Source organism: Dermochelys coriacea, chromosome 12 (assembly GCF_009764565.3).
Source record: "Dermochelys coriacea isolate rDerCor1 chromosome 12, rDerCor1.pri.v4, whole genome shotgun sequence".
NCBI lineage: Eukaryota > Metazoa > Chordata > Testudines > Dermochelyidae > Dermochelys > Dermochelys coriacea.
The window spans coordinates 18,072,633-18,098,601 of NC_050079.1; the positions used below are offsets into that span (position 1 = coordinate 18,072,633).

General features: G+C 40.4%; 1 protein-coding gene and 1 long non-coding RNA gene across 2 annotated transcripts in view; both read left to right on the forward strand.

Annotated features, from left to right (window-relative positions):
- N4BP1 (NEDD4 binding protein 1) overlaps positions 1 to 12,264 on the forward strand; it is a 35,495-nt gene extending 23,231 nt beyond the window's left edge. The window contains 6 exon segments of the mRNA XM_038368188.2: positions 4,610 to 4,740; positions 5,952 to 6,048; positions 8,265 to 8,372; positions 10,057 to 10,082; positions 10,085 to 10,163; positions 11,619 to 12,264. Coding sequence (XP_038224116.1) covers positions 4,610 to 4,740; positions 5,952 to 6,048; positions 8,265 to 8,372; positions 10,057 to 10,082; positions 10,085 to 10,163; positions 11,619 to 11,964 — 787 coding nt within the window. The 3' untranslated portion in view covers positions 11,965 to 12,264.
- A 2,570-nt stretch (positions 12,265 to 14,834) lies between these two features.
- Positions 14,835 to 25,969, forward strand: part of LOC122456236 — an 82,359-nt gene continuing 71,224 nt past the window's right edge. The window contains exon 1 of the long non-coding RNA XR_006274998.1: positions 14,835 to 15,732. This is a non-coding gene — a long non-coding RNA (uncharacterized LOC122456236). The remainder of the gene's footprint in view (positions 15,733 to 25,969) is intronic.

Sequence of the window (25,969 nt, forward strand, 5' to 3'; positions counted from 1 at the left end):
CCAGGCTTTATTATTATTTATTACAGTAGTGCCTAAGGCCCAACTAAGAGTGGGGCCATGAAGGGGGAGGGAGAGGAGCATTGTGCTAGGTATTATACAAATCCAGTACTCAACTGTCCCTGCCTTGAAGAGCAGTCTCAACAGCCAAGACACATGCAAGGTGGGGCAAGGGGTAGAACACAAGCCGTTTAAATTCTTTATTGTTTTTCTCTTGTCATGAATTATAAAGTGATAACCTTAGACCCTCTGCCCCAATCCTACCTTATTTATACATAATAAAGCAACAAAAATGCACTTCCCCTCTTTTTGCCCATGCAGATCACCTTTAAGAAAGAGGCACTCTCTTTATCACTGCACATTTTGCCTGCCTGCCAGGTCCATGAGTCTTGAGGGTCAAGCGCTGCTGCTCTAAGACTTCTGCCTGGACAGTTTGATTGCATGAGAGAGATTGTAAATCTGTTGTTCAAGTGCAGGTGGCAAAATCACTCATTTGTGTCTTTTTTTTTTTTTTTTTTTTAAAGCCTCGCAACAAAAGCGACTGCAGAAGAGGCATAACTTAACAGTTTTAGGAGTCACTGCCAGTTGTGCTGCTTTCTCTGTGTCCTCCAAATTCTACACTCTTCTAAACAAAAATTGCCCTCTTACAAAAACACAGTCATAATGTGAACTAATGTGTTTTTTGATGGCAGACTTTTCTGCTAAGAAAGCATTAGTAGCAAAGATCTGAATGTCAAAAGCCAACTAAGACTATTCAAGTGCTAAAATTATCAAGCATAGGTGTTTTTTTTTTTTTTAAAGAAACAAAGTTGTACATTAGGGTGTAGATGGTAAGGGTTTTCTGTGAGGGTTAACTCTTTATGACAATTACATTACTTTATTTAAATATTGATGTTTGTTGTGTGAAGCACATACAGTACTATTTCTAGCAGGAAAAAGTGCTGCACAAACATATTCTGTTACATAAATGGGGCCACATTGTTTCTCGTTTACAGTTCAAATATAATTAGTGGTCTGTCTATCCTTCCCCTTCCCCTCAGCCCCACTCAGAGAATCTGATCTCAGATTGAAGTAGGTGGCATCAAAAATATAAAGCAAGGAAGAAATTTAGAAAAAGGAGGTGTTAAATATTACTGGGGATTAAAGTGTGGTATAGACATTTAAATTAAGATGTCTGCTAGCAGATTGTATTTTAGAAGTTAGTTATTTAGTTGATCTAAAGTCTCTAAACTAGCTGTTCAAGTAATAAGTGTAGACTTCAAAACATTTAGGGTATGTCCATGCTGCAGCTGGGAGGTGTGATTACGATACACACAGGCATACCCAAGGTAGCTTTGATCTAGCTAGCTTGCCAAGAATAGCAATGAAGCCATGGAAGTGCACAGTGTTGCCATCTCCACATAGCAAGGAAGTCCCCAGACAAATCCTGAAAAGTCACTAGATGTAGCTGTTTAAGCACTCAAAAGGAGTCAAGAATACACACACACAGGCTAGTATAGTCACAAAATCATTCACAAGCAGCTCAATAGTGTTAATAAAATCCATTCCATGCTCTTTTTACTACACTGTGTTGCACACCAGAAGCAACTACAACAGTACACTGTCATCATCAGGAGGGCGCCCTCTGCTCATTGAGAAGAAAACTGAAACCCTCTGCTCATTGGGAAGAGTGCTCTGTACACTGCAGTCCTGGTTAGGTGGGGTTGGTTAATTTCAGCTGAGCCTTCCTTTCTTGCCAGCCTGGATTAGAGTCGACAGGTTAATGAAAGGGAGAGACCAGAACCAGGGGGAAGAGGGCATTCCTCTGACCCGACCTCAGTGCTGCAGGGAGCCAAGAAAGTAGACTTAAAAACAAAAATCTTCTAGCCGGACCCCTTCCCCCTGCTTCCAGGGTTTCATTTCTGAAAACAGCTAGCCAGCTAATCCCAGGCCACGCCAGGGAAAGAAGTAAAGGGGAACCTAAATCAAGCTAGCTCCACCTTTGATCCTGTAGTAAGGGCTTTATAACTGGAGGCATGGTGCCTCTCCTTCCCCCACGCTATTGGGGCATATGTCCCTGTCTCATCCCACCCCACCTTCCATCCTTGCAGCTCTCTTCACTGGCTAACCTGCCTCCTCCACCCAGTATACTGCTTCATTAGTCATATTTCTCTGCATCACAAGGTGTACTATCTATTATAGAGCAGCAAGAAAGAACACATTTGGGTAAAAATAAGCCCTGGCAAATGTGCTGCTTTGTCCAAAATGTGCCTGGCTTTAGCAAAATATTTAATTAGCCTCCACAAACTTCTTTTCCTCACCTGCAGATTATAATGATCTCGGCCCAAGAAGCCCTGGAATGGGATTTCTTCTGAGAACATGCTCAATTGAGACATAATGTCATTAACTTGGTGTGCAACAGAATGTAGTAAGAACAGCATGGAATGGATTTTATTATTGAGCTGCTTGTGAATGATTTTGTGACTATATATTGGTGACTTCTTTCTGTGAATGTCAGTGTAACTGGCAGTGAAAGTTGCTAGATTTGTCACTGGTCACTTTGACACTTGTTTTCTCACTAGGGAAACCAAAATCTAAATCTAAATGACAAATTAGCTAAATTGGCACTAGCTACTTGTGTGAAGCTCCTCTGGGACTTTCAGTATATATTCGGGCAGCTAGTCCATGTCATTGCCCATGCTGCCATGGCTTCGCTGGTATTTTTAGTGAGATAACTAGATCAAAGCTAGCTCAGGTGTGCCTACCTGTGCTGCATCACACCTCCCAATTGCAATGTAGACATATCCTAAAGTACTGAATAATGTAGGCCTACTGCCTTATTTCTGAGCTCCCTGATCTGAAATGCATATGATCTAAAATGTGTTTAGTTCTTGCATTATGCAGATCACTTTACATTCTCTTGGTATCTACCTGATTTGAAAATGTGAAATGTGTGCTGAAACCTGCTGCCCTCCTTTCTATTCAGAGTAATGTTTCATTAAGTTGCTTCCGTCAGTTTAAATTCTTTTGAACCTGTTATAATCTAACCTGCTGTCTCTACTCTGTGTGTGGCTCTGTTCCTATAAATCTGACTTCTGATCTGTAGAAGGATATGAAACAAAGTGATTTTTAAAATTTAAACTGGTGTTAGTCTTGTTTAATCTATTTCACAAACTTTCAGTGAGATTTTGTTTTGTTATGTAAGGAGATCTCTCTCTACCTGCTGCTAATTAAGTCTTCCCTTTGCTCAATTCTCTTACCTAGGTCAATTCTTGAAATTGGGTGGACTGCTAATTGGCCCATGCAGCTTTTTCATTTGGGAAGTTGGATACTGGAAATCATGGTTTCTAGAATAAAAACTTAAATTCTGTTCAATATTTGCCAATTTAATAGCACTGGATACAGTTCCATTCATTTTTGCTGAACTGCATTAGTTTATTTTGCATATAAAAGCATTATTATTCCTATCTATATACATCCAATCCCTAGCTGGAATTTTTTGAACACCTGAGTTTAATCATTTTCAAAAGTAACTTTTTAGTAGGAAATAAAAATTGAAGTATTGGGCTATTACGCTCAGGGCTCAATATTTACTTTAATTGTAGACACTTTTATAATTCACACTGTAATTGCTGTGTGTTATCACTATCCCTTGTTAAAGTCTGTAATAAATAATATTCCTCAGGACTATAATCATACAGTTATTAAATATTTTAAACATTTATAGTTGAAGGATTTACCCACTGACTGGGGAATCAAATTCTTACCCGCCTGTTTTCATTTCTAACTTCCATCAAGTCTTTCTTTGTAACAAGACATCTTAACTTCTGGTAAATTGACCTGGATCTTCCACATTAGGCTAGTTCCATGCTTTCTTGGTTTGCTCTCCTTTATTAGAGCCACTAGGCGGGGTCACAAAAATAGAAAGGTGTTACCACTTTATTCCTGTTGTAGTTTATCTGAAGTGCAAAAAATTCAGGAAGCTTCGCCTCAGAGGTTCATCAATTGATCTTGCTAAAAATTACTAGCCCAATATAATGGGTAGGAAAGGAGCGAAGGGCCTTCTCTTTCCCAAACTCAATATCCGCTGTTCAAAGGAATCTAACAAGGCATGTCCTCACATCTGGTCCTACTGGTGAAATATGTTTTGGTGCCAACTGGAGAGAAGGTGGGTCTGGTGTTTTGCAGCACAATACTTATTTTCATTCTAATTCATTGTATATGGATCATTTTAATCTGTAATTGAGAGCTAATCATAAAACTAGAATATGCTTCAACTTTGGAAGTTCTCAGCTGGTGGGCTCTTCAGAAGGGCCTGGTCCCTGCCCATGACTGATGGATGTAGTTCTGCCTACAAAACTTGAAGTTGGCTAATGTGTGTATCTGCCTTGCTTTGAGAGGAAGGAGTCTGGTAATATGGCAGAAGAGACACTTCTCCCTTTTTTGCGCTTAAACTCTCTTCCTTGTATGGAGCACCTTGTATGTAACTAGAGCAATAAGCATCCCCCTAACTTTATTTTTTGATGGTATTGTATTTATAGTGCAAGATATAACTTCACCGCAACACTTTGAATTTCTTCAACATCCATAGTTGTACAATTCAACATGAACCAATCTCACTTGTTTTCTATAGTCATGGTCTACAGAAGTTCTTCTCCTGTCGAGGAATTGCAGTAGCTGTTGATTACTTTTGGAAACGTGGCCACAGAAATATTACTGTGTTTGTTCCACAGTGGAGAACAAAACGTGATCCTAACATCAAAGGTGAGGCGAATAATGTCCTGCTTTCTTTTCTTTCGGATTTAATCTAATTAACTCTCTTTCCAAGTTCAGCTCTTGATATTTGGTACCTGTCACAAAAGTGTAATTGATAAATAACCTAATTTTGAATTGCTAAGTAAATGACATTTCTATTAAGTTTTTTACATTTCTCTGAATTTTATTGAATCACTTGACAATATCCAGTTAGGTGTTATATACTTTATTTTGTAATGTGGTATAGAAATTAGCTGCTCATAAATATCAAAATGTCTCTTGAATTATTGCAATTCAAAAGTAGTCAGTTTTCACTGTTTGTCTTAACGTTTGGGTATTTAGAGAAACCTTTCCAGGTTTGCTCAACAGTGTTGCAGACCCTTCTTTGAAGAGCTGATATTTCACTATCATGAAGACACTGAGGATGCATCTTTATCAGAAAAAATGTATTCTTACCTCGAGTTAGCTAACATAAGGTAAACCCCTAGGCAGTTTGTAGGCTCATATGAGTTAACAGGTTGAATTAAACCTTAGGTGCTCCTATAGTTTTTAACTTGACCTAACTTGTGTGAAAACTACAAACTGCCTTGTCTTCACTAGGTTTTTAACTCGTGGTAGCTAATGTGAGTTAACGCATCTTTTTCTTAGTAAGGACAAGTCCTTAATACTTACAAGTCCTTAAACTCATAGCTTTACCTTTCCTCCATTAGTCTCAGCCTTTTAAAATCATTCTCACCTCTTCAATAACTTTAAATTTTTTAAGTTATTTATAAGACTGAGCTAGTTCATCCTTGAAACAGTTCTATGAAGTAAAGAAGCAGTTGCTTCACTTTAATTAGGAAAATTAAAACATGCAGTTAATGGGACTTTTAGGTGCTCACCATCACTGAAAATCAAGCTACCTGTTTAGGTGCTTAACTGTAAGCACTCTAGTTTTAAATGTTTTTAGTCTAACTGACCTGCCACGGATGGAGATAGGTTTTAGAGGCAGGTTAGAATTTAGGAATTTATGGGCCACTGGCTCCATCCATGTCAGACTTACCAGCAGTAGTCCATTTCTAAGATGCAGCGTGCCATCCGTGTGGATCAGTAGGTACTGTTCTCAGAGAAGATAAGCTGTTTTGCATGTTATGTAGACTAAATGTAAATTCTGTAAATAAACACTTTAAAGAAGAAAGCCTTGCCTTTAAAACTGAATGTTTGTTTTACCCTTTTAACAGAGCAGCATTTCTTAACACAGCTCCAGGATGTTGGAATATTGTCTCTAACTCCTGCAAGGATGGTATTGGGAGCGAGAATTGCTGCTCATGATGACAGGTATGAAAGATGGGAGTTAAACCCTTTTAAAAGATACACAATGACTGTCATACCTCATGACTGATATTGTGAGGTAAACATAACCTGAGAGTCAAGCACCAATTTCATGTCTAAGAGGTGTTCCATATCTTTTGTGTGCAACTGTGGTGTATCTGTCCTATCAAGGATCATTATTTAAATGACCCTCACTCCCTTGTACACATTCTGCTTTCAGAATGTCATTAAGGCCAGCATTTTTAATGGCATTATATGTAGCCAAAATCTAGCAACTTTAAAACTATCATCATTCATCCTTGCATGACATGGGTATTCTGTATAATTTGGTAGTTTTCTCTCATTAAAACTTGTCATGGATTTTAGTCCTCAGTGAGGAAAGTGTCTTTGACAAGTTTTGTATTAAATCACTTGCTGAGGTTTACTAATTTATAAACCCATTGAGTTGTGGAGATTGAACACACACATGTCTGGATCTGTGCCCATTGAAATAACATATAACTACTAAGAGGAGTTTTTGCCTGACCCTCTTTCTACCTTCCAGCTTCTAAGATGGCGTGGAAGAGGACAAGAGATTGTTACCTTGTGCTGAGTTGCATAGGTTGCAATGTGCAAATGTTGACTCTGTAAACTTGCTGCACTCGAGGTGAATTGTAGCCCTAGCGTGCCGTATGGTGGTAAACTAAAAACAAAGGCAGTTAATGTAAGTAATGCAAGTAAACTTGCATCCCGGTTTTATTTAGAAACACATCAACAAAATACCATATTTATTTTAAACACCACCTCCAACCTTGAAGTTCTGGGGAAGTCTTTTAACCAGATGTGTCTCGCTCATGCAAGTGGAGAGTTTCTTTCCACAGTTAGTTAGCTTTCTTAATCATTGAATGATTTCTACTAAAATCTCCCAATGCCAGGCCGCTAGTTAGAAGAGCATGCTAGAAACTTTTCTTTTATCAGCTAACCCTTTAAAATTTGGCAAAGACAAGCAGCTGCAGCTCTGAGCTAGCCATCTGGAAGTTAGCTTTTTTGCTGCATCTCCCTCTCTCCCAGCTGATAAGCAATCCAACTTTTTGTTTTTCTACTGACTAAGGAGATGGTATGTTCTTGTACATAGACCATGCCTGATGTCATTGAATATGCAGTCTAACCATCATGTACTCATGAATGTGAAAATAAAATTAAATGCACCAGTACATTTTAGTAGTTCTTAAAAATAAATAACCAAAAACCTCTCCATTAAAGCAGTGTTATATCAGAAAATTAAAAGGCACAAAGAGTAGGCAATCCATTAGTTGTTCCCACAGTAGTTCTTTTGGGCTCAGTGTTATATCATCTTACATACTTTTAAATTTATTGCCTTAAAACAGAACAGCATTATTATAATACAAATGCTGTATACTTTCAATGGAAAGACTTCTGATTGCTGTGGAAATCAGAGTATCACATTGTTGTTTACATTGAATCTGTGTTCAAGGTACATGTAAGCAAAACTCTGAGAATAATTTATTCTTTTTAAACTCTGTACATCCAAAATGATTCATAACTGGTGTTTTTAAATAGCAAAAAGTGGGATAGTTTATTTCCAGAGGAATAAACAACTTGTGTACTTTCAAGGTAGTTCTTGTATTAATATATCAATAATGAAAACTTCCATTAATTTTAATCATATAATTATGAAAAGGCTATATTACTCATTGATAAAAGAGCTGATGAAACAGGCAAACATAGAGGTAGTAATGCAATGGTGCTGAAGTATTATCCTGCTGCACAAGGGGACACAGCCAGACTAGCCAAAGAGAATGTCTGGCAATGGACTTAGGTTGAATTGTGTAATGAACTTTCAACTTTACTGATTTATTTTAGACATGCAGCTTTATTTACCTCTACATACCACTTTTTGTAAACCTGTAATTCAACATACTCAGTTAGCATTTCTATGATGACCACTAGCACCAAAACTAACTTAAAAAACTTGCCTGAGGAAGCAGTGCTGCTTGCAGTCAGCTGAGGCTTGGGATTCATTTTTTGGTTGGTTGAGGTCAACCAGTCCCACTTTCTAAAAATTTTAAAACAGATGTTTTCATTAGTAGATCTACACTGTCTAATTAGGGGAGGCTTTCTCTTATATGACTGTGATGCTTGTTTTCTAGCTGATGTGAATGGCTTTTGGCCAGAACTAAACTGAAAAAAATATTTTAACTGTCTTTGAATAATTGTTGTAGATTTTTGCTGCATCTTGCTGATAAAACTGGAGGCATTATTGTTACCAATGATAATTTCAGAGAATTTGTGACTGAATCATATTCTTGGAGAGAGATTATTCAAAAAAGGTAATTATACGGATTTATACAAACCCTAAAAGAGAGTCCTATTCTTATGCTCTAGATGCCCTTAATATAATTTTTAAAATAATGCTGTGACATAAACTTTAGCAATACCATACAACATAACCCTTCACCTGACATCCTGCTCCAACAACTCACCCCCATTTTCAAATGTCTGGGGGGCAAAAAGGCACATCTGAAAGTAATCATTATTTGGGCTGTTTTAGACTGAGGTGGGAACAAAATTTAAAGCTGTGCCTCCCCCTCTCTTCCCAAACATCCTGTCAGTAGCCCTTCCCATTGAAGATGCATGGTTACATAAGCTTGAGAATCTTTGCTAATCTCAGCTATTGGCACAGGGAGCAAGGCAGTTTGTCAGATAGGTAAGTAGGTCCTAAGCATTTAAGGCTTTGCTGGTCAAAGCTTGGTTTCTGGATGTAATTTCACAGACCACTGATCTCAGATTCTTGTAGTGAGATACTCCATTTATCAGCTGGGTCATTGCATGCTGCAGAATCTTCAGTTTATGGGTGGTTTTAAGGAGTAACCCTTTGTAGGGTCCACTGCAGTAGTTTAATCATGAAGTGACAAAGGCATATTGCAAATACCCATTTTGGTGCTTCTGAATTGTACCTTTCTCATTTTAATGAAGAAATACAATGACCAATGCCATATGGGTGGGTATTTATTAATTCATAACACTTCATTGATGATTTTTCCCATAGACTTTTTGCAGTGGCTTTCTATTCTGAACGTCCTTGTTGATTTTGTCAAACTGTTCCAATTAATGACATGAGAAAAGCCATATTGCAGGTACAATACACCTGCATGTTTACCTGTAAACAACCTCCTTCAACAATTAACTTTTAAATTTTTTAAAGGTATGTAAACAAAGTCTAAAATCTAACGTAAATCTTAAAATGGGGGTTGTCATATTAAATTTAAATGACATATCAGTTATTCCATTTTCATTCAGGTCTAATCCCAAATCGATGGAAAGAATCCAACTGGCTTCAGTAGACTTTGAAACGGGCCCTATATTCTAGTCAGAAGACAAAATACTAATAAGTAGTTTTTATTAAGATTTAAATAGGAAGAAGGTGCTTAAATGGTACAGAAATAATCTCTTCCACTATTGTATTCAAGTTTGTATTGAGTTATATAAACACAGGAACTTCTGATTACTTTTAATGTTAAGGATTTGCAATCAACTAACTTAAATAAAAAAATCTTCACACAAGACTAGGTCAGCATCTAGGTGTCTGTCCCTGGGAGACACTCTGTTGTGTTTTTGGTCACGGATCCCAATCAGTTGTGGCGGCTTGCAATGATGTAGGAGTCTTGAGCTAATCATTTTGAATATACGGACAAGGAAGTATAATATAATAATAAAATCTATGTAGTCCTTTCTCTCTCTCACTAGTTTTTGCAGTGGCCCAGACCTTTCCAGGTTTAAGAAATCCACTGTAGTCAGGAATAGTGGCGGGATTTTCATTTCCATATAATCACCCATTAATTCATGATTTTGGAAGAGAATGTCATTTTTAATTAGAGCAGAATAGAAGTTCATTGATCAGACTGTACTGATTCTGGCTATGAAATTAGGTGGTTAATTCTACATACTGGGAGTGGGAGGGTTGAAAAAACTAATTGTATTGGTAGAGCTATTCATTACTATTTACTGTTGCAGGTTGCTCCAATACACATTTGTTGGGGACTATTCATGGTTCCTGATGATCCTTTGGGAAGAAATGGACCTAGATTAGAGGACTTCCTTCGGAGTGAAGGCTGTTTTAGGTATAGCAGTCTCTTCATTCTGCTTTGAGAGCCAAGGCTTACAAGGGGCAATAAATGCTTTAACTGAAACCTGAAGTAATTTACTTATATAAACAAAGTCACAGTGTACAGTATGAAAAATATATTAAGAGCATGAGCTCTAAAGATGTAATAGCTTTACAGGAAAAAATGTGTTATTTTTGTTACTTTAGTCTGTTCAGAAAGTGGTGGTGACGTTACATGCATCTAACCAGGATCTCACAATAAGCAAGGCAAGTGCCTCAGTAACTTCCTCTGAGGTTTGATTGTGGTGGCATTCACATAAATGTGGTGGTCCACATAGCATGTTGGTATTACACAAACCTATGATGCATAACCTAGTGACTCTGTTTTATAAGAAATAGAATGAGTTCATCTAAATATATCCTTGATTACCCCTTACTGATGATCAGCATTTGGATAAAAACCTAAGATAAATAGACATATTAACGGTATATTCTGCACATGGGAGACACACAACTTTTTTCCTATTTTCATTTTCCAAGCTACCCTCAGGTTACTACGTCATACTATTAACAATGCCTGCCAAGACATCTGGAACTAAATGACTTTTTAATCTATTTCATTTTTAATCTTAATTTGTTTTAAAATGCGTAGATTTAAATTTACTACCATAATTTAGAAATATATTTAAAAATCAGATCTTTTATTCCTACAAAGACATGAGTTCAAACTTTTGGTTTTTTCCATTGCACCACATAAGACTTTCCTAGTTTCTAAATCAGTGAAATGAATGCAGCTTCTTGAACAGATAAGTAGTGGCAGTATTGTCAGCATTTGGAATAGAAAGAGCCCTGATCTGGGGGTTCTTGCACTTTTAACCTTAAAGTTTTAATGAAAATATTTTAGTATTTCTTTTCATGATGATGATGATGATAAACACGTAACTCTTTAAAAAGTGACTATTTCATTAGAGATATCAAGATAAAAATAGTTGTTGGCTGATTTTAAGCCATCATGTATGAGAATTTATGTAATGAACTGACTTAATAGTATTACTAGTTGACTTAATAGTTTTTTTATCCATCTCTACTATAACTAAGTAATACTGAAGTTAGTACATGGCATTTTGTAAAAATGTAAAACTGATTACTTGAATGTTTTGCTAATTGAGCACTTGAATGTTGAGCACTCTTTACCTGTCTAAAACGTGCATCATAGCCAATCATATCTAATGCTAATCTCTGTTACTATCTCTTAGGCTTCAGATTTGAAGTCCCTTAGGTAGATTGTAGTACTTACTGTTTTGTATCACTTTTGCATCACTTTGATGTAATCCAGTGAACTACATCTTTAATCCAAAACAATCTGAAGAATACTAGAATGTAGGGTTCAGAGGCTCTATTTTGCCTACACTTTTTATACTCAATACCACTTCTTCCTTAATTTACTAGAAATTTCACTTTTGTTCTATAGAGATTTTCCACCAGCACAAATAACTCTACCGACTGGGGGAGTGCATTCTTCTGGGACCTCACACTTCATGCCAATACCCAAGTCATGCAGTAATAATAGACAACCTATGAACCAAGTACATGGTGGTCCTCCATCTGCCAGGCTTCCATTTGAACCAAACTTGCCTAACGTTCAGACTGGTCTAACAATTCCACCACAAAGATCTACGACAGAAACAATACAACTAAGGGAAGCATTGATAAAAATATTTCCTGATTCTGAGCAAAGACAGAAGATTGATCGAATACTAGCTGAACATCCATTCATGAGAGACCTTAATGCACTATCTGCCATGGTGCTTGACTGAGTATGATACGGGGGTCTTACATTGCAACTGATCCACCTAAACTTTGAATGTCAATGTGAAGAAACATGTTGCTCAGTGTCATGTCACTTTATGAATATTCAAAAAACAATACTTTTATTTGTATAAAAAGATATGAACTATTTTTTGTGCATATTCCTAGGGCTTTCAAACATCAACCTTTTTTGGTAAATTAAGTTATGCTGCTATTACAGATTTGTATTAACATTTTCTGTGAAAGGAAACAAAACTTTGATTCTGCCTCCTTGGAATTGTTTATTAAAGTAGTAGCAGTTCACTTTAGAATAGTGTTTTTGCACTCGTTTCTTAATTATACTTAAGTGGGGAAAAGGTCATGTTTGACACATACTAGATTAGATTATTTATTTTAAAATATAAGATGAAAATGGCACCTTTAAAATGGTTTACCATTGGGTGATGTATTTGCCAGATGTGTGCACATACTTTCATTAGCATTAAGTATACATCTTTAGGTAATTGTTTTTTGCCACTGGGTTGGAATTGCTTGTACTATTATAGAATATTACATTTTCTCTGTGTTGTAGAAGTAATGCCACTAGGTGGCATCTTGTAACCATTAGTTTGTAATGACCAAGAAAAAGGTTTCTAACTTTAAATTCAAAAATACCAATTCACATAATCAAAAGAGCATACAAGCAGAGAGAACTAAATTGAGACAGTGCTACTGTGGCACCATTTAGGGAATAAATAGCGAGAGGGCTGTTGAACATAATTTAAACAATATAATCGTGTTAGATAATTCACATAGAAACCTTATAGGGAAGTAGTCTGCTATTGCAGGACGCCAGGAAATAAACATTAGTCTGTACACATGGGTGGGATTTTGGTCCTCAGGTAGTTCTAAAATAACTTCATTCTTAAAGTGAAATTACTCACCCTGCTAATCCAGATTGGGGGTTAATACCGTAGAGTATTTCCATAAAGGACTGTTAAAACAGAAATGTGCATCCACAAGCCACTATAACAGAAATTCCTAATGCTTTTAAAAGAACCAACACTGTTTGAAGGTGTCAAGTACTGACTTTTTTTTTAATGGTCAGAAAGGGTCTCTTCGCCCCCCCCTCCCAAAAAAAAAGCTTTACACTATTTTGTCCAATGCTTGTCATATAAAACTTGCTATTTATAAGTTACCTGTTCAGTTCTAGTTGCCAGTACTGTGATCTCAACTTAGTTACTGAAAATGAAGCTGTATTCTTCTGCCCTATACATAATTACCAGTCATCTTAACTCCTTCTTGACTTTTCTTACAAACTATATTAATTGCTGGGTTGTTGGTGACTAGAACTTCCCACAGCTAAGAGAGTCTGTTCATGAAATCTCGGCCCTCAAGATCTGAGGCTGATTTGGATTGGTGTGCTGCTCCCAGAGGAGCTGCACAAGGTGTATAAAACTGGAGCCCCACCAGGTGGTGTCAAAGAGGACACTGAGCCTCAAAGCATTGTTGGAACCAGTAGCTCTAATTATTCATCACAGCAGCAGCTTGGTTTAAGCTGAAGAAAAGGAGTTTGCTTACATAACTTTTTTTCTAGGCTTTTTAAAATGTACATGAATCAACTGAAAGAAAATTGTGCAATGATTTATTAAAAATTATACCTTTTGGCAGTCTAGAGGGGGGTAGTTGCCAAATCTTGTTACTTTTATTTATTTTTTTAATTTTTTATGAGTGATATGGAAACTCCAGCCCTCTGACTGGTTGCCTGCCCCACTTGCCCATCTCCTGGGCCAGAATAACCAATCAGAGCTTCTGCAGGCAGAGCTCTCTTCTCCCTCCCCATAGCAATCCAAAGCCATTCTTGAGAGAGGTGGGGCTGGAATGGAGAGTTAAAGAGCCCACCAAAAAAAAAAAAAAACACTCTGGATGAGGCTGCTCCCTCCTGTGAGCAGCGAGGACAGAGTGACTCCTCCCCTCTCTCTCACTACAGCACCTGGCCTAGGAAAGGTGTGGGGAGGGGTGAAGAATTGTTGGAGCTGCACACCCAGCCTGGAAGGGGGAGAAAAGAATGAAGAATCCTAGGAGGAGCAGAAGTGAAGCTGGAGTGCCAGAACCGCTGGGGAAGCTGAACTAATGAGTGTTAGCACTGAGGAAGGCTGAATTAATGCAGGGTTTGGGGAAAAGATTTAACCACCGGCCAGGGCATGGACAGATGTAGTGGTAAGAGATTATTCACTGGGGCCAAAATTACCTTACCCAATACATTTGGGAGATGGGTAACATTAAATGTGTCTCACGTGCGGGGGATGGGTGTGGGAGTTCAAAATTCAACAGATGGACTCTCTCCCTCCCCCCCATATCTATCTATCTATCTATCTATATATATAAAAAATATATAAGCATGATTTTTGATCTCTTGAGGCTGACAATACTGTAAACCTGTGTGAGCAAAGTGGTGGATGCTTTTTGAGACTGTACAACCCTTTATACCATTTCTAGTCTATTGATGGTATTTTTACTGAAATTGAAAGATTCAGAAAGCATCCTGCCTGAACCTAGCCAGGATTTTCTTGTTGACCTTGATAAATCCCAGCCATAAAATGCACATACCGCCTGCTTACAGCTACAGGATTAGCTGATGTGCTCACATGCTCCTAGAATACAGATCTAAGAATTATAAATATGTAGATAAAGTTACAGTCCTTATCAGCTCCAAGCAAAGTCTACTGAGCAAGTCAGGATAAAACATTCCTAAAAGTGAGTAAATTCAGAAGCGTAATGAGAAACATTTTTAAATAATATTTTTATGTGCAATTCTCAAAAAATCTCGCTATGGCTGCCATGTGAATTGTAACTCATTCCACTTGAACATATGTAGTAGTCTTGGTCTAACGTGTGGTAACTAATACTTAAGGGGTGTGCAATTTGGCCATGTTATGGTTCCCATAGCAACCATAGTGAAATTCTTACCTGTATTGCCTGTAAAATCTCAGCCCTAACAGGTCAGTGTAGACCGCATTTCATTTCTTGTTTGTAATGAGGCCCATGGATCCTTGACAGTGGGGCTCTCCTCTATGCGGCCTTGGAGGAAGACCACAGGTGTCAGTCAGAGGCAGAGGTGGTGTGACTCCACCTCAGAAACCTCCTGCTTAGGTCTGGTTCTCCAGCTGCAAATAGGGAGACCAGCTACTCCCTGCTGCAGAGCAACTTTAAGAAGAAAATGCTTAACATTTCTAGGCCATGAGGATCTGCCTTTAGTGTCAGAGAGGATAGTCACAGGGATGCCCTATGCTCCCGCACAAGGAGTGCAGAATGGCAGAGAAGGTGAAGAAGAGAGGGAAAGCCAGATACCATGGCTCCTGCACGTCCCCCTCTGACTGAGGGCCTTCATGGAGATCTGTCTATGCTGTTCTGCGGAGACTCAGGCCCCTCTCAAGTGCTCAGGAAGAGGCAGAGTTTCCTGTAGCCTCCCTCCCTCCCAGGACTGCCTTGGGAAGTGCTCTCAGGAAGCAGTGGCAGCTCCTCAGCAGCGAAATCCCCTCAGGCCTGGCAGAGGGAGAAGCAATGGCCTTGGGATTAGTACAAGTGGCAGTTCCCCCATTCCCCTCATGTGGCAGGACAGGGGAATACGGATTGAAACCCAAAATCAGAGGTCCAAGGAATCTTCCTGTTCCCAACCAGCCACTGGAGCCTGAACTCGCAGCCATGAGTAATTGTGAAGGCGTTACCCAGCCCTTCTCCCCGCTGCAGTGCCAGGGAGCTACTGACAGGGATCCGGAGACACCAGCGAGAGCCAGGTAAGAGGGCCTCCCGCCCACCCCCTCCATCTGTTCCGCACACGAGTCTTAGTGCAGCACCTGAGCCAAGGACTCCCTTTGAACCACCACAGTTGGAGCTTAAAGCTCCTTGGGTGGGGTCAGCCTATGTCCAGGGCATGTCCACGAATCTCCCTTGAACAAAACATGGGATGCTGCAAACCTCCCCTCCCTCCCCCCCCCCGACCTACTCCAGCACAGCCTTCCCAAGCCACTCCCCCTTTTCTCAGAGCAAGAAAGCTGCTCTAAAGAGCAACCACAAGGTCCACCCCTCCCTACCCCCCAGACTGCAGTATTGCCAGCTCTTGCAAATTAATGGCAAGTTACAGGATTTTGGAGCCTGCAGGAGGAGCCCTGGGAAGCCGCAAGAGGGATGCACAGCCCCCTTCTGCAGCCACCGGTCAGGGATACACGGCCCCAGCTGCAGGGGAATAGAAATGGGGGGTGTGCAGCTCCTGCTCTAGAGCTGGCTGTAGCTGCGGGACAGGGGTGCATGGCTCCAGCCACAGCTGGGGGGGGAGGCGGCCCCCGCTGCAGCCCCTGCCACGGAACAGAGTGCACAGCCCAAGCTTCAGCCCCCAGCTGGGCTGCAGCCCCCTCCACAAGTCTCAGAGCAGAGGCTGAAGGGCCCTGGTTCCATCCCCAGTTGCAGGGCAGGGGTGCACAGTCCCACCTCCTGCCCCAGCTTCAGGCCCTGACAGCTGAAGCGGAAGAAGTCATGGAGGTCCGGTAAAGTCACGGAATCTGTGGCTACAGTGACCTATGTGGCTAAATCGTAGCCTTACTAATAGGAAATGGATGGCAGCTCCCCTGTTTCAGGGATGTGGAGAAGGTAAGTGGAGTCTCCATCTGAACAGTCAGGCAGAGAAGTGTATTAAGGGTTTGTGTGCATTAAGGGTTTTCCACCTGAAATTATCTCACACACATTGGTGGAGGAGTAGAGGGGAATTCAAAAGAAAGACTATAAAGAATGATACAATTTTTTTTTTTAGTCTCATGATTTTGGGGGTTCTGACTGATGATTTTTGATCTCGAAGTTAGCAATACTGGGACTCTCAGTCTGAAATTTCTCTCTCTCCACCAGAGGAGGATCAAGGGGAGGCATAAGAAAGACTCAGTTGTTCAAATCCTTCTAGTGACCCTAACCTAAAGCACTGAGGGAAGAGAGAATCCCCCTGATTTCCTTCTTCTTCTGAAGAGTCTTACTTAGGGGATTCTCCAAGGAAGTGTTCTAAAGGCTTGTCTACACTGTACCTCTGTTCACATTAGCTAGGGTGTAAGCTAATGTGCACTAATGTGTTACACACTAACTGGCCCTGCTGGTGCCCACTAAAAGTTCCCTAGTGCATGTTAATGTAGACCCATTTCAAACAGTATTATATTAATGTGCACTAGGGAATTTTTAGCACATGTTAGCAGGGTCCACACAGATCAGTTAGTGCATGTCATGCTGCTGCATGTTACAATTTACTCCCCAGCTAGTGACGACTAAGGCACCAGGTAGACAAGCCTAAAATGAAATCTTTCCCTCAAACCGCATACGTCTGCAAAGTGCAGTAAGTCCTCAGCTCCTGGTTTCCCTGCTGCTCTGCATGGAGTGCAGCACAGGGGATAATCATCAGTGCTGGGTTCCTCTGCTCATCCTCACACATGACAAATCAATGCAGAAAAGACCATGCCATAGAGGTGCTGTTTCTTCTTGGTGTGCATGCACAACCAGACAGAGGGAATTTTCCAAAAATACACAGAGGATAGACTTTGAGGCACAGAGTTTACTGAGAGTTGTAAACTGCTCTGAGGTTTGCAGATTCCTTAGACAAGCTATAACTACATATCCTTCCTTGCGCAGCCTGTGAGGATGTAATAGTGGGATTCGGGTATCCTAACTCACCTTAAAAACTGAAGGTTTTTGTCCTCAGCTGTGGCAGCAGGTCATCATGGCCTAATCATTCCCAGCTGTTGCTGTGGGTCATTAGGCCCTAATGTCCTGGTTGTTGCTTCCAGCTCTTGTTGAAGGTTCCCAAGCCTCACTATCACCTCTATCTCCTTCCCCCAGGAGATAACTATGTAGTGATGAGAGGGACAGCTCCTCAGATGTGCAAGAAATAGCAAGCATTGAAGGGCTTCTTGGCCTGCTATTTCTTTCTTTCCACCCCATGCTACCTCCCCACTCCTCTATTCTATAAGGTCAGAATATTCCTCGGTGTGCACCAGTCAAAATTTATCCCAGGATCACTATTGAAGATGGAAGGGCTGCCTTCCTTCATGGTCAGGAACTTGTCATTTCTAACTGGGAGAGATTTTTACCAGTGCATGAGTTTCTATTGCTTGAGCTAAAGGACAGGTCTCTTAGCCAAAGCTATAGCAGGCTCAGCAATCTCTAGGCGGCCTAGCCACCACTAGAAGGACAGAACGCCACTCCGAGCAAACTGGGGTTACATACTCCTCCTGGGCAGAGAAGCATGTCCCTGAGCTTCAGAGACTTTCCCAGTTGAATTGCCTGAATTCCCTGTACGGGCCACCACTTGTAACACCAACCCATGCAGGGACATTGGCAGTAGGGATCAAACGTGGGACCTCCTCGCTATATAGCCTTTGACAATAACCAGTTCCAAACAAGCATATCTCAGTCCACTCCTTCACACATGAAAATAAATATGGGGGTTGTCAGGCCAAAAAGAACAAACAAAGAAGAATTGTTATCTGACACCCTATCGCCCCACATGCCTTCACAAGCAATGCTAACGGATGACCAAACTGCAGCGCATGGAGTTTGTGGCTCTTTTACAATTAACGTGCAGCTCATGGAGCCCCCGCCCCCCCAAAACCCACCATTCTCCACCTACCAGATGGGGGGGAGCTCAGGGCTTCTGCCCTGTGGCAGGGTAGTGGGGCTAGTGGCTTCTGCCTAGCGGAGAGGGGGATCTTGGGGCTTCAGCCCAACAGGGCACCCCTGCCAGGGCTTCAACCTTGAGAATCTCTCACCAAAGGGCTGAAGCCCTGAGTCTTGGCAGGTGCCTCCTGAGGGGCTGAAGCCCTGAGACCTTCCTCCCCTGAGACAGAAGCCCCTAGCTTCACCACGCCACTACAGGGCTGAAGCCCCAAGCTCTGGCTGGTGTGCTCTAGCTCTTGAACTTTTGAAGATTGTCATATGCAGCATGGAGGGTCAGTAAGTTTGGCCACCCCTGAATGCTAACATGGGTGGATGGCATTTCAAGGATAGTCCCTCTCAATTTCTTTTAAAAAAAATTTTTTTTAATTGTATGGCCTAATGGCCTCTCCCTGACGAAGAAGATGAGTCATGACAAGTGCTTTCTTTGTGCTTTATTCTCCAGCATCAAAGGAACTTCGAAAATTCCATTTCCAGGTGGCTGAGATATTGTATCTCAGAAGCATACAAGTCAAAAAATTTAACTCTGTCTTGCAATATTAGAGCTCACTCCCTTAGAGCTGTGGCAGCTTCATGGACAGAAGTATCACATTCCTCATACAAGGACATGAGTAAAGTAATCAGCTGGCCATTTATTCATACCACCTTCAGATTCTACAAGCTGGACATCCAGTCATCGTCTGATGAAGCCTTCAGTAGATAGGTGCTCCTCCCTGTAATATCCGAGTAGCTATTAGGAAAGGGTTATATTCTTTTGCATCTGTACATAACTGTGTATACAGTACGCTCCCATTTATCTGAACAGCCCGGGGGACATCTGAAACTTTCAGATAATTGGGTGTTTGGATAAACAGTAGTGCTATTTTGAACTGCATTTTCACATGGGGGACTTACTGTGGATCTGGATAGCTAGGGATTTTGGATAAAGCAAATTCAGGTACCTGTAATTATACTGCAGTTCCCACCACCCCAAGTGGACACTGCTATGAAAATCCCAATGTCATGCAACTGTGGAACTCATTATGAATAAAAATAGAAAAAAACTATCTGTGCCTTATCTGAAAATGTCCTTTCTTGGAGTAATGAGGTCCATGGATCCAACCCACACTAAAAGGGCTATTAATTGGAAAAATATATGGTATTATTATTTGGTACTCAATTTGTTACTCCTCGAATTCCTTGCTCTGCTGTAGGATTGTTTTGTTTAGTCTTAATGTTTTATTTTCCTTGCCAATATAGAGTGGTTAGTTTTCCTAGGTATGGAAAATGTCTCAACTGGCAGTTTCTCAGAGGTGGAGCCACACCTCCCTGCCCCCGATTGACAGATGTTGTCTGTCTCCAAGGCTCCATAAAGCATTGAGACAGTGTCATGGAAGTGTGGTCCTCATTACTCCTAGAAAGGAAATTTTGGGGGGAAGGCATGGATAAATTTCCCTGTTCCCTTTCTGATGAAGAAAAAGACTCCAGTGTTCAAGTATCAGAGTAGCAGCCGTGTTAGTCTGTATCTGCAAAAAGAACAGGAGTATTTGTGGCACCTTAGAGACTAACAAATTTATTAGAGCATAAGCTTTCATGAGCTACAGCTCACTTCATCGGATGTGAGTAGTAAGACTCTCATTCAGTTAAGCTGCTCTGTAGTCTTGCACAAAACTTTTTCTTATTTCCATTAACTTCAATGAGTCTATGACAATCTGTATCAGTTAAGGATCTTCCCCCTCGTGTCCAATGTCTTAGTGCCATAGAATGTAGCATGTAGAGTTCTCACTAGTTAAATTGAGCCTGCTTTCTAATATAGACACAGTCTGAGACTGTAGAGGGTATTCAGAGTTAGCTGTCAAGGTAAGTGAAGGGTGTGCATTTTTAAGAAATAAACTCCTGAAGAGAGTCTTATCCTTTAAATTACTTAATTATAACCATTAATTATACCTGAATATTGATATTGTGCCAGAATTCAACATCTAGAATAAAACAGTTCTGGGTTCAGTTTTTTTGGCAGAACAAATGGCCAGTTCCTCAGTTGCTGTAAAATGGTTTAATTCTGTTGAAGTCAAGGTGCATTGTTTCTGTAGCTTCAGTAATAGCTATTGCACTTTAAATTCACATCCTACATTAATTCGAAACAACTTTCAAGTGCAGACAAGCCCAAAGTAGTTTTCTAGCTCACTTGACGTCAAAGCCAATGCACTCTTTCCCTAACTGGCAACACTCATTCTGATAACTTAATGCAGGCAATAGCCGATACTGCTGGTGAACATCTGTGTATGTCTGATCTCGTCTCTTGCAGAATCTGTCAATCTTAAAACACACTGCATACACATGCCCACTTTCATGTGCATACTGGCTTCATTAACTTCCATCTTTGGAGTGCTGACGAGAAGAGTCCAGCACCTTTATATGTATATATTGTGGTCTTTGTCCTTTTGTCCCAATTTCATACTTGCCAACATTTGAAAGCCGAAAAATGGACATCAACATCTCAACTGCATTAGAAAACTTTTGGGGAAGAAGGTAATGTTCTCTGTTGCACTTCAAGAGGGAGGTGAGTAAGGCTTTAAGCCACCTTTGGGCTCTTTTTATTCTGGGCTGTTTGGGTCAAAGTGGCCCCTAGTATAACTTAACCCTGCAGGAGCTTTTCATGGTCTCCACAAAACTGCATTTCATTCCCCATCTCCAGCATACTCCATATGCCAGAGCTGGGAACAGAGTCCTTTGGAATACAGTCTCTGGCTGCATTCCTCACTTCCTCTGCTAAGGATTTCTCTCCTGAGTCAGTGCTTTGAGTGGGAAACAATAGAGACAGTCCTGTCTAAATAGTGGGTGATAGTGAGTATTATATATTCTGTTTCAACATGTTTAGGGTCTTATAGCATGCCTGTCTCCATGGTAGCTGAATGCCTTGGCATTTTGTATCCTGTCTTTTTTGTTCTTGCTGTTGTTTGCTGAGAAGTACTAATTTGTGTAATATTGTGTGTAACAGACAAGAAAACATGGTACCTGTCCTGAAGAGTTTACGATCCAAGGGTTAGATTATGTAGTACCTAGCATAAGCAATGGGGTCACAGTCTGGCTCTAAATCTCTGCCTCTCATTCAGTGCCTTACTCAGGCTGTTGGAATCTGTCTCTAGCTAGTTTTTGGAAGAGCGCTTCTGAGTGGTAATGGCGTAAGTGTCTGAACAGACCTTCTGGGGAAGGACATTGACTCATACAGTACTTTTATTTACTCTGATGTGGTCTCCTTCTGGTTCACAAGCTCACGGGCTGCATTTTATACGAACGCCTCTCTCTCACTGATGCTTTTCTGCACTGTGTGCTATTTCTAGGTGAAGGCCTGATTATGTTCTGAATGGTTCTCCCCCATGGAAAGCTTGTAGTTCCCTCTGCTGTGATGTATGCAGTATGAAATGCTCTTTTAATAAGAAAGCTATTTGATTCTGCAAGTTTTTTTGAAGCCTCCTAATGTGCTGTCAACTGAGTATGTTGTCATATTCTATTACTAGAGGGGTTCTGATTTGTGGAAGAATCTGCTTATAAAACTAGACACATATCTGATATGTTCCCATTTCCACCTGCTGGCAGAGGGCATAAACCCAGCAGGCCTGTACCTGTACAGCAGAGCTCTTAAGGATATTTGACCTATTTTTCAGTGCAATCTCAACCAGACCTCCAGGTCTGTGTGTGCACAATTTTGTGCATATGCATTTTGGTATGCTAATATCTGTGCACACAGTTGAAAGACTGTAATGCCTGGGTATAGTTGATAAGCTGTTCACGCACAAATGGGTTTTGTACATGCAAATTCTTTCATATACATGTGCATACTTATGCTCAAAACTTGTGGTTACATCTTACTCCTGAAACAGTGCGGCTATGTACATTCCTCGTGACTTCGCAGGGAAACCAACCAATTTTACTACCTTAATTACAACTGATTAAACCCCATAACATTTCATTATATCTAAAATGATTGCATCATCACTACAAAAACAAGACACTGTCTCCCCCTTTTAAAAAAAAAATCACATTCCAAAGATTGAGGAATAGTCAGTATAAAATTGAGATAGTTTAACTCTGTAAAATATTGCTAATTCTTTGATTAAGACTTGTGTCATAAATATAAAGGGAAGGGTAAACACCTTTAAAATCCTGCCTGGCCAGAGGAAAAGCCCTTGCACCTGTAAAGGGTTAAGAAGCTAGGATAACCTTGCTGGCACCTGACCAAAATGACCAATGAGGAGACAAGATACTTTCAAAGCTGGGGGGGGTGGGGGAGAAACAAAGGCTCTCTCTGTCTGTGTGATGCTTTTGCCTGGAACAGAAAAGGAATGGAGTCTTAGAACTTAGTAAGTAATCTAGATAGATATGCCTTAGATTCTGTTTTGTTTAAATGGCTGATAAATAAGCTGTGCTGAATGGAATGTATACTCCTGTTTTTGTGTCTTTTAGTAACTTAAGGTTTTGCCTAGAGGGATTCTCTATGTTGAATCTGATTACCCTGTAAGGTATTTACCATCCTGATTTTACAGAGGTGATTCTTTTACTTTTTCTTTAATTAAAGTTCTTCTTTTAAGAACCTGGCTGCTTTTTCATTGTTCTTAAGATCCAAGGGTTTGGGTCTGTGTTCACCTATGCAAATTGGTGAGGATTTTTATCAAGCCTTCCCCAGGAAAGGGAGTGTAGGGTTTGGGAGGATTTTGGGGGGAAAGACATTTCCAAGAGGGCTCTTTCCCAGTTATATATTTGTTAGATACTTGGTGGTGGCAGCAATAAAGTCCAAGAGCAAAAGGTAAAATAGTTTGTACCTTGGAGAAGTTTTAACCCAAGCTGGTAAAAATAAGCTTAGGGGGTTTTCATGCAGGTCCCCACATCTGTACCCTAGAGTTCAGAGTGGGGAAGGAACCTTGACATGGTGGCAGAGCAGTGGGATTAACTTGTAATCATTTTGAGATCAATTTGAGATTTTTTTTTAACAAGAAGCACAGATTTTAAAAAGGGAATTTTTTTTTCCTTTGGGCTGCTGGAAAGTTGGTTTTTAGCTTAAAACAGTTAGAGGGTTTTTTTGTCTCTGCTTGGGGGCCAGAGCAGAGACAAAGGGGAATTGTCTTTTGTGAGCTGGAGTTTTCTCTACCTAAGGGCAGGGTAGTTAACCTTCTGCAGGGAAATTCACAAGTCTTCACAGACCTGAAGTTGTTTTTTTACCTAAGAGCAACTAGAGGGGTTTTCTGTCTATTTGCCTGGAGACAAAGGTGTTAGGTTTTTTTTTTTTAAAGGAGTTTTCTGTAGGCTGACAGTCACTATCAGAGAATATAGGTATCATATTACAGCACAGCAAAATTTTATCAGCCATTTAAACAAAACAGAATCTAATGCACATCTAGCTAGATTACTTACTAAGTTCTAAGACTCCATTCCTTTTCTGTTCCCGGCAAAAGCATCACACAGATAGAGAGAGCCTTTGTTTCTCCCCCACCCCCCCAGCTTTGAAAGTATCTTGTCTCCTCATTGGTCATTTTGGTCAGGTGCCAGAGAGGTTAACCTAGCTTCTTAACCCTTTACAGGTGAAAGGGTTTTTCCTCTGGCCAGGAGGGATTTTAAAGGTGTTTACCCTTCCCTTTATATTTATGACAACTTGTACTGAATTTCTGAATATAAAACATTTTAAAACCCCAAATTCTAAGCAAGTATGTTCTAAGAACAAGCTCTTTTAGACCCAAGAGGGCCCACATTTTCTGAAAACAGATTCCGTTTCAGTACATGTGACATTTTACAACTTCTCAGGAGCAAATAAAATGGCACATTTTGAAAGAAATGCAATTATTTATACAGGTGAGTCGCATCATACCTGAATTTAACTTACGCAAATTCAACTATACATGCTCGGCAAAAAAAAAAAGAAAAATAACAAGATACCTGTAAATAGTGTGGGCAATTCCACCCACCATTCCACTTAATTAACATATGCCCCGGAGTGAGCATGAGATAGGAGACGTGAATCTGCTGTTCCCTCAGTCGGTCTCAGTTCCTGCGTGCCTCTCATAGTGTGAGCATCTCTCCACGCTGAGTGTGATTTTAGTGTTTAAAGATACGTATTTTTCGTACAACATGACCCCTAAATGCAAGCCAACTATTTCATCTGGTGCTCAACCAAAGAAACAGCGATCTGTTCCAGTGCTGGAGGAAAAACTGGATGTGTTTAGACTTATTGAGAGATGGTATGTCGGTCTCCAACGTGGCGTATAAATATGGCCGCTATGAATCTAGCATCCATGCCATCAAGATTAGAGAGAGAGAAATTCGTCAAGCTGTGGCAGCAAGTGCTCCAATAACTGCTACGGTGATGAGCCAGGTGCATGATAAGACTTTAGTGAAGACTGAAAAGTCATTAAACTTATGTCTGGAAGACATGAACTGTAAACGTGTGCCTATCGATGGCAACATGTTGCAAGAAAAGACTCTTAGCCTCTACGCACTGTTCAAACCTCCCGCCGAAGAGGGACAGCCTTCTGATGAGAAGGAATGCAAAGCCAACCAAGATTGGCTTAACAGTTTTAGGAACCGCTTCTACCTCAAAAACATGCAGACTACTGGTGAAGTTGTAATCAAATTAAGAATGATTTAATTTCTGAATACAAGAAACTCTATGGAACGAAGCCTCAAAATCACACGTAGTATTACGGACGATTGAGACTATATCAAGAAATGTTTGAGCAGCTCAAGAGACAACAGCGACAGTTGCCGATCACCATGTTTTTCAAGGAAAAACAACCAGGCTATGCAATCAACTTCTTGAGCTGAACCAGAGCCAACCACTTCGTCTACGACTCGCTCTCTGTCACCCAAGCTCTCTGTCACCTTCGTCTCCTGGATCGACATCAAGCCCTGATGACCCCCTGTAATTACGCCTGTGTAATTACCCCCTGTAATTAAAAATACAGTACTGTAAAATTATATTTTGCATATGTACTCTTTATTAAATACTGTACATTACTGTATATATTATAAATGTATACATATTACTGTACAGGGTTGTATACACAAAACCATGTACAGTATACTGTACTTTATGGGTGATTTAAGGGATTTTCAAGGGTAATTTTGACTGTACGCGATTTTAGCCTTACGCGCTGACTTTAGAACCTAACCCCCGCGTAAGATGCGACTCCACTGTATCATGATCAAAATCTGGAAACTATGTTCTAATAACTGCATTGTAACTGTGCCAATTTACACCATTTGAGCATCTGGCCTTATTTCTTGTTCTCAACCACAAATGATAGAATAGGTGAGCCAGTCCTTTGAGTATCAGACTACTGTGACCTGTTGTTCCACTGT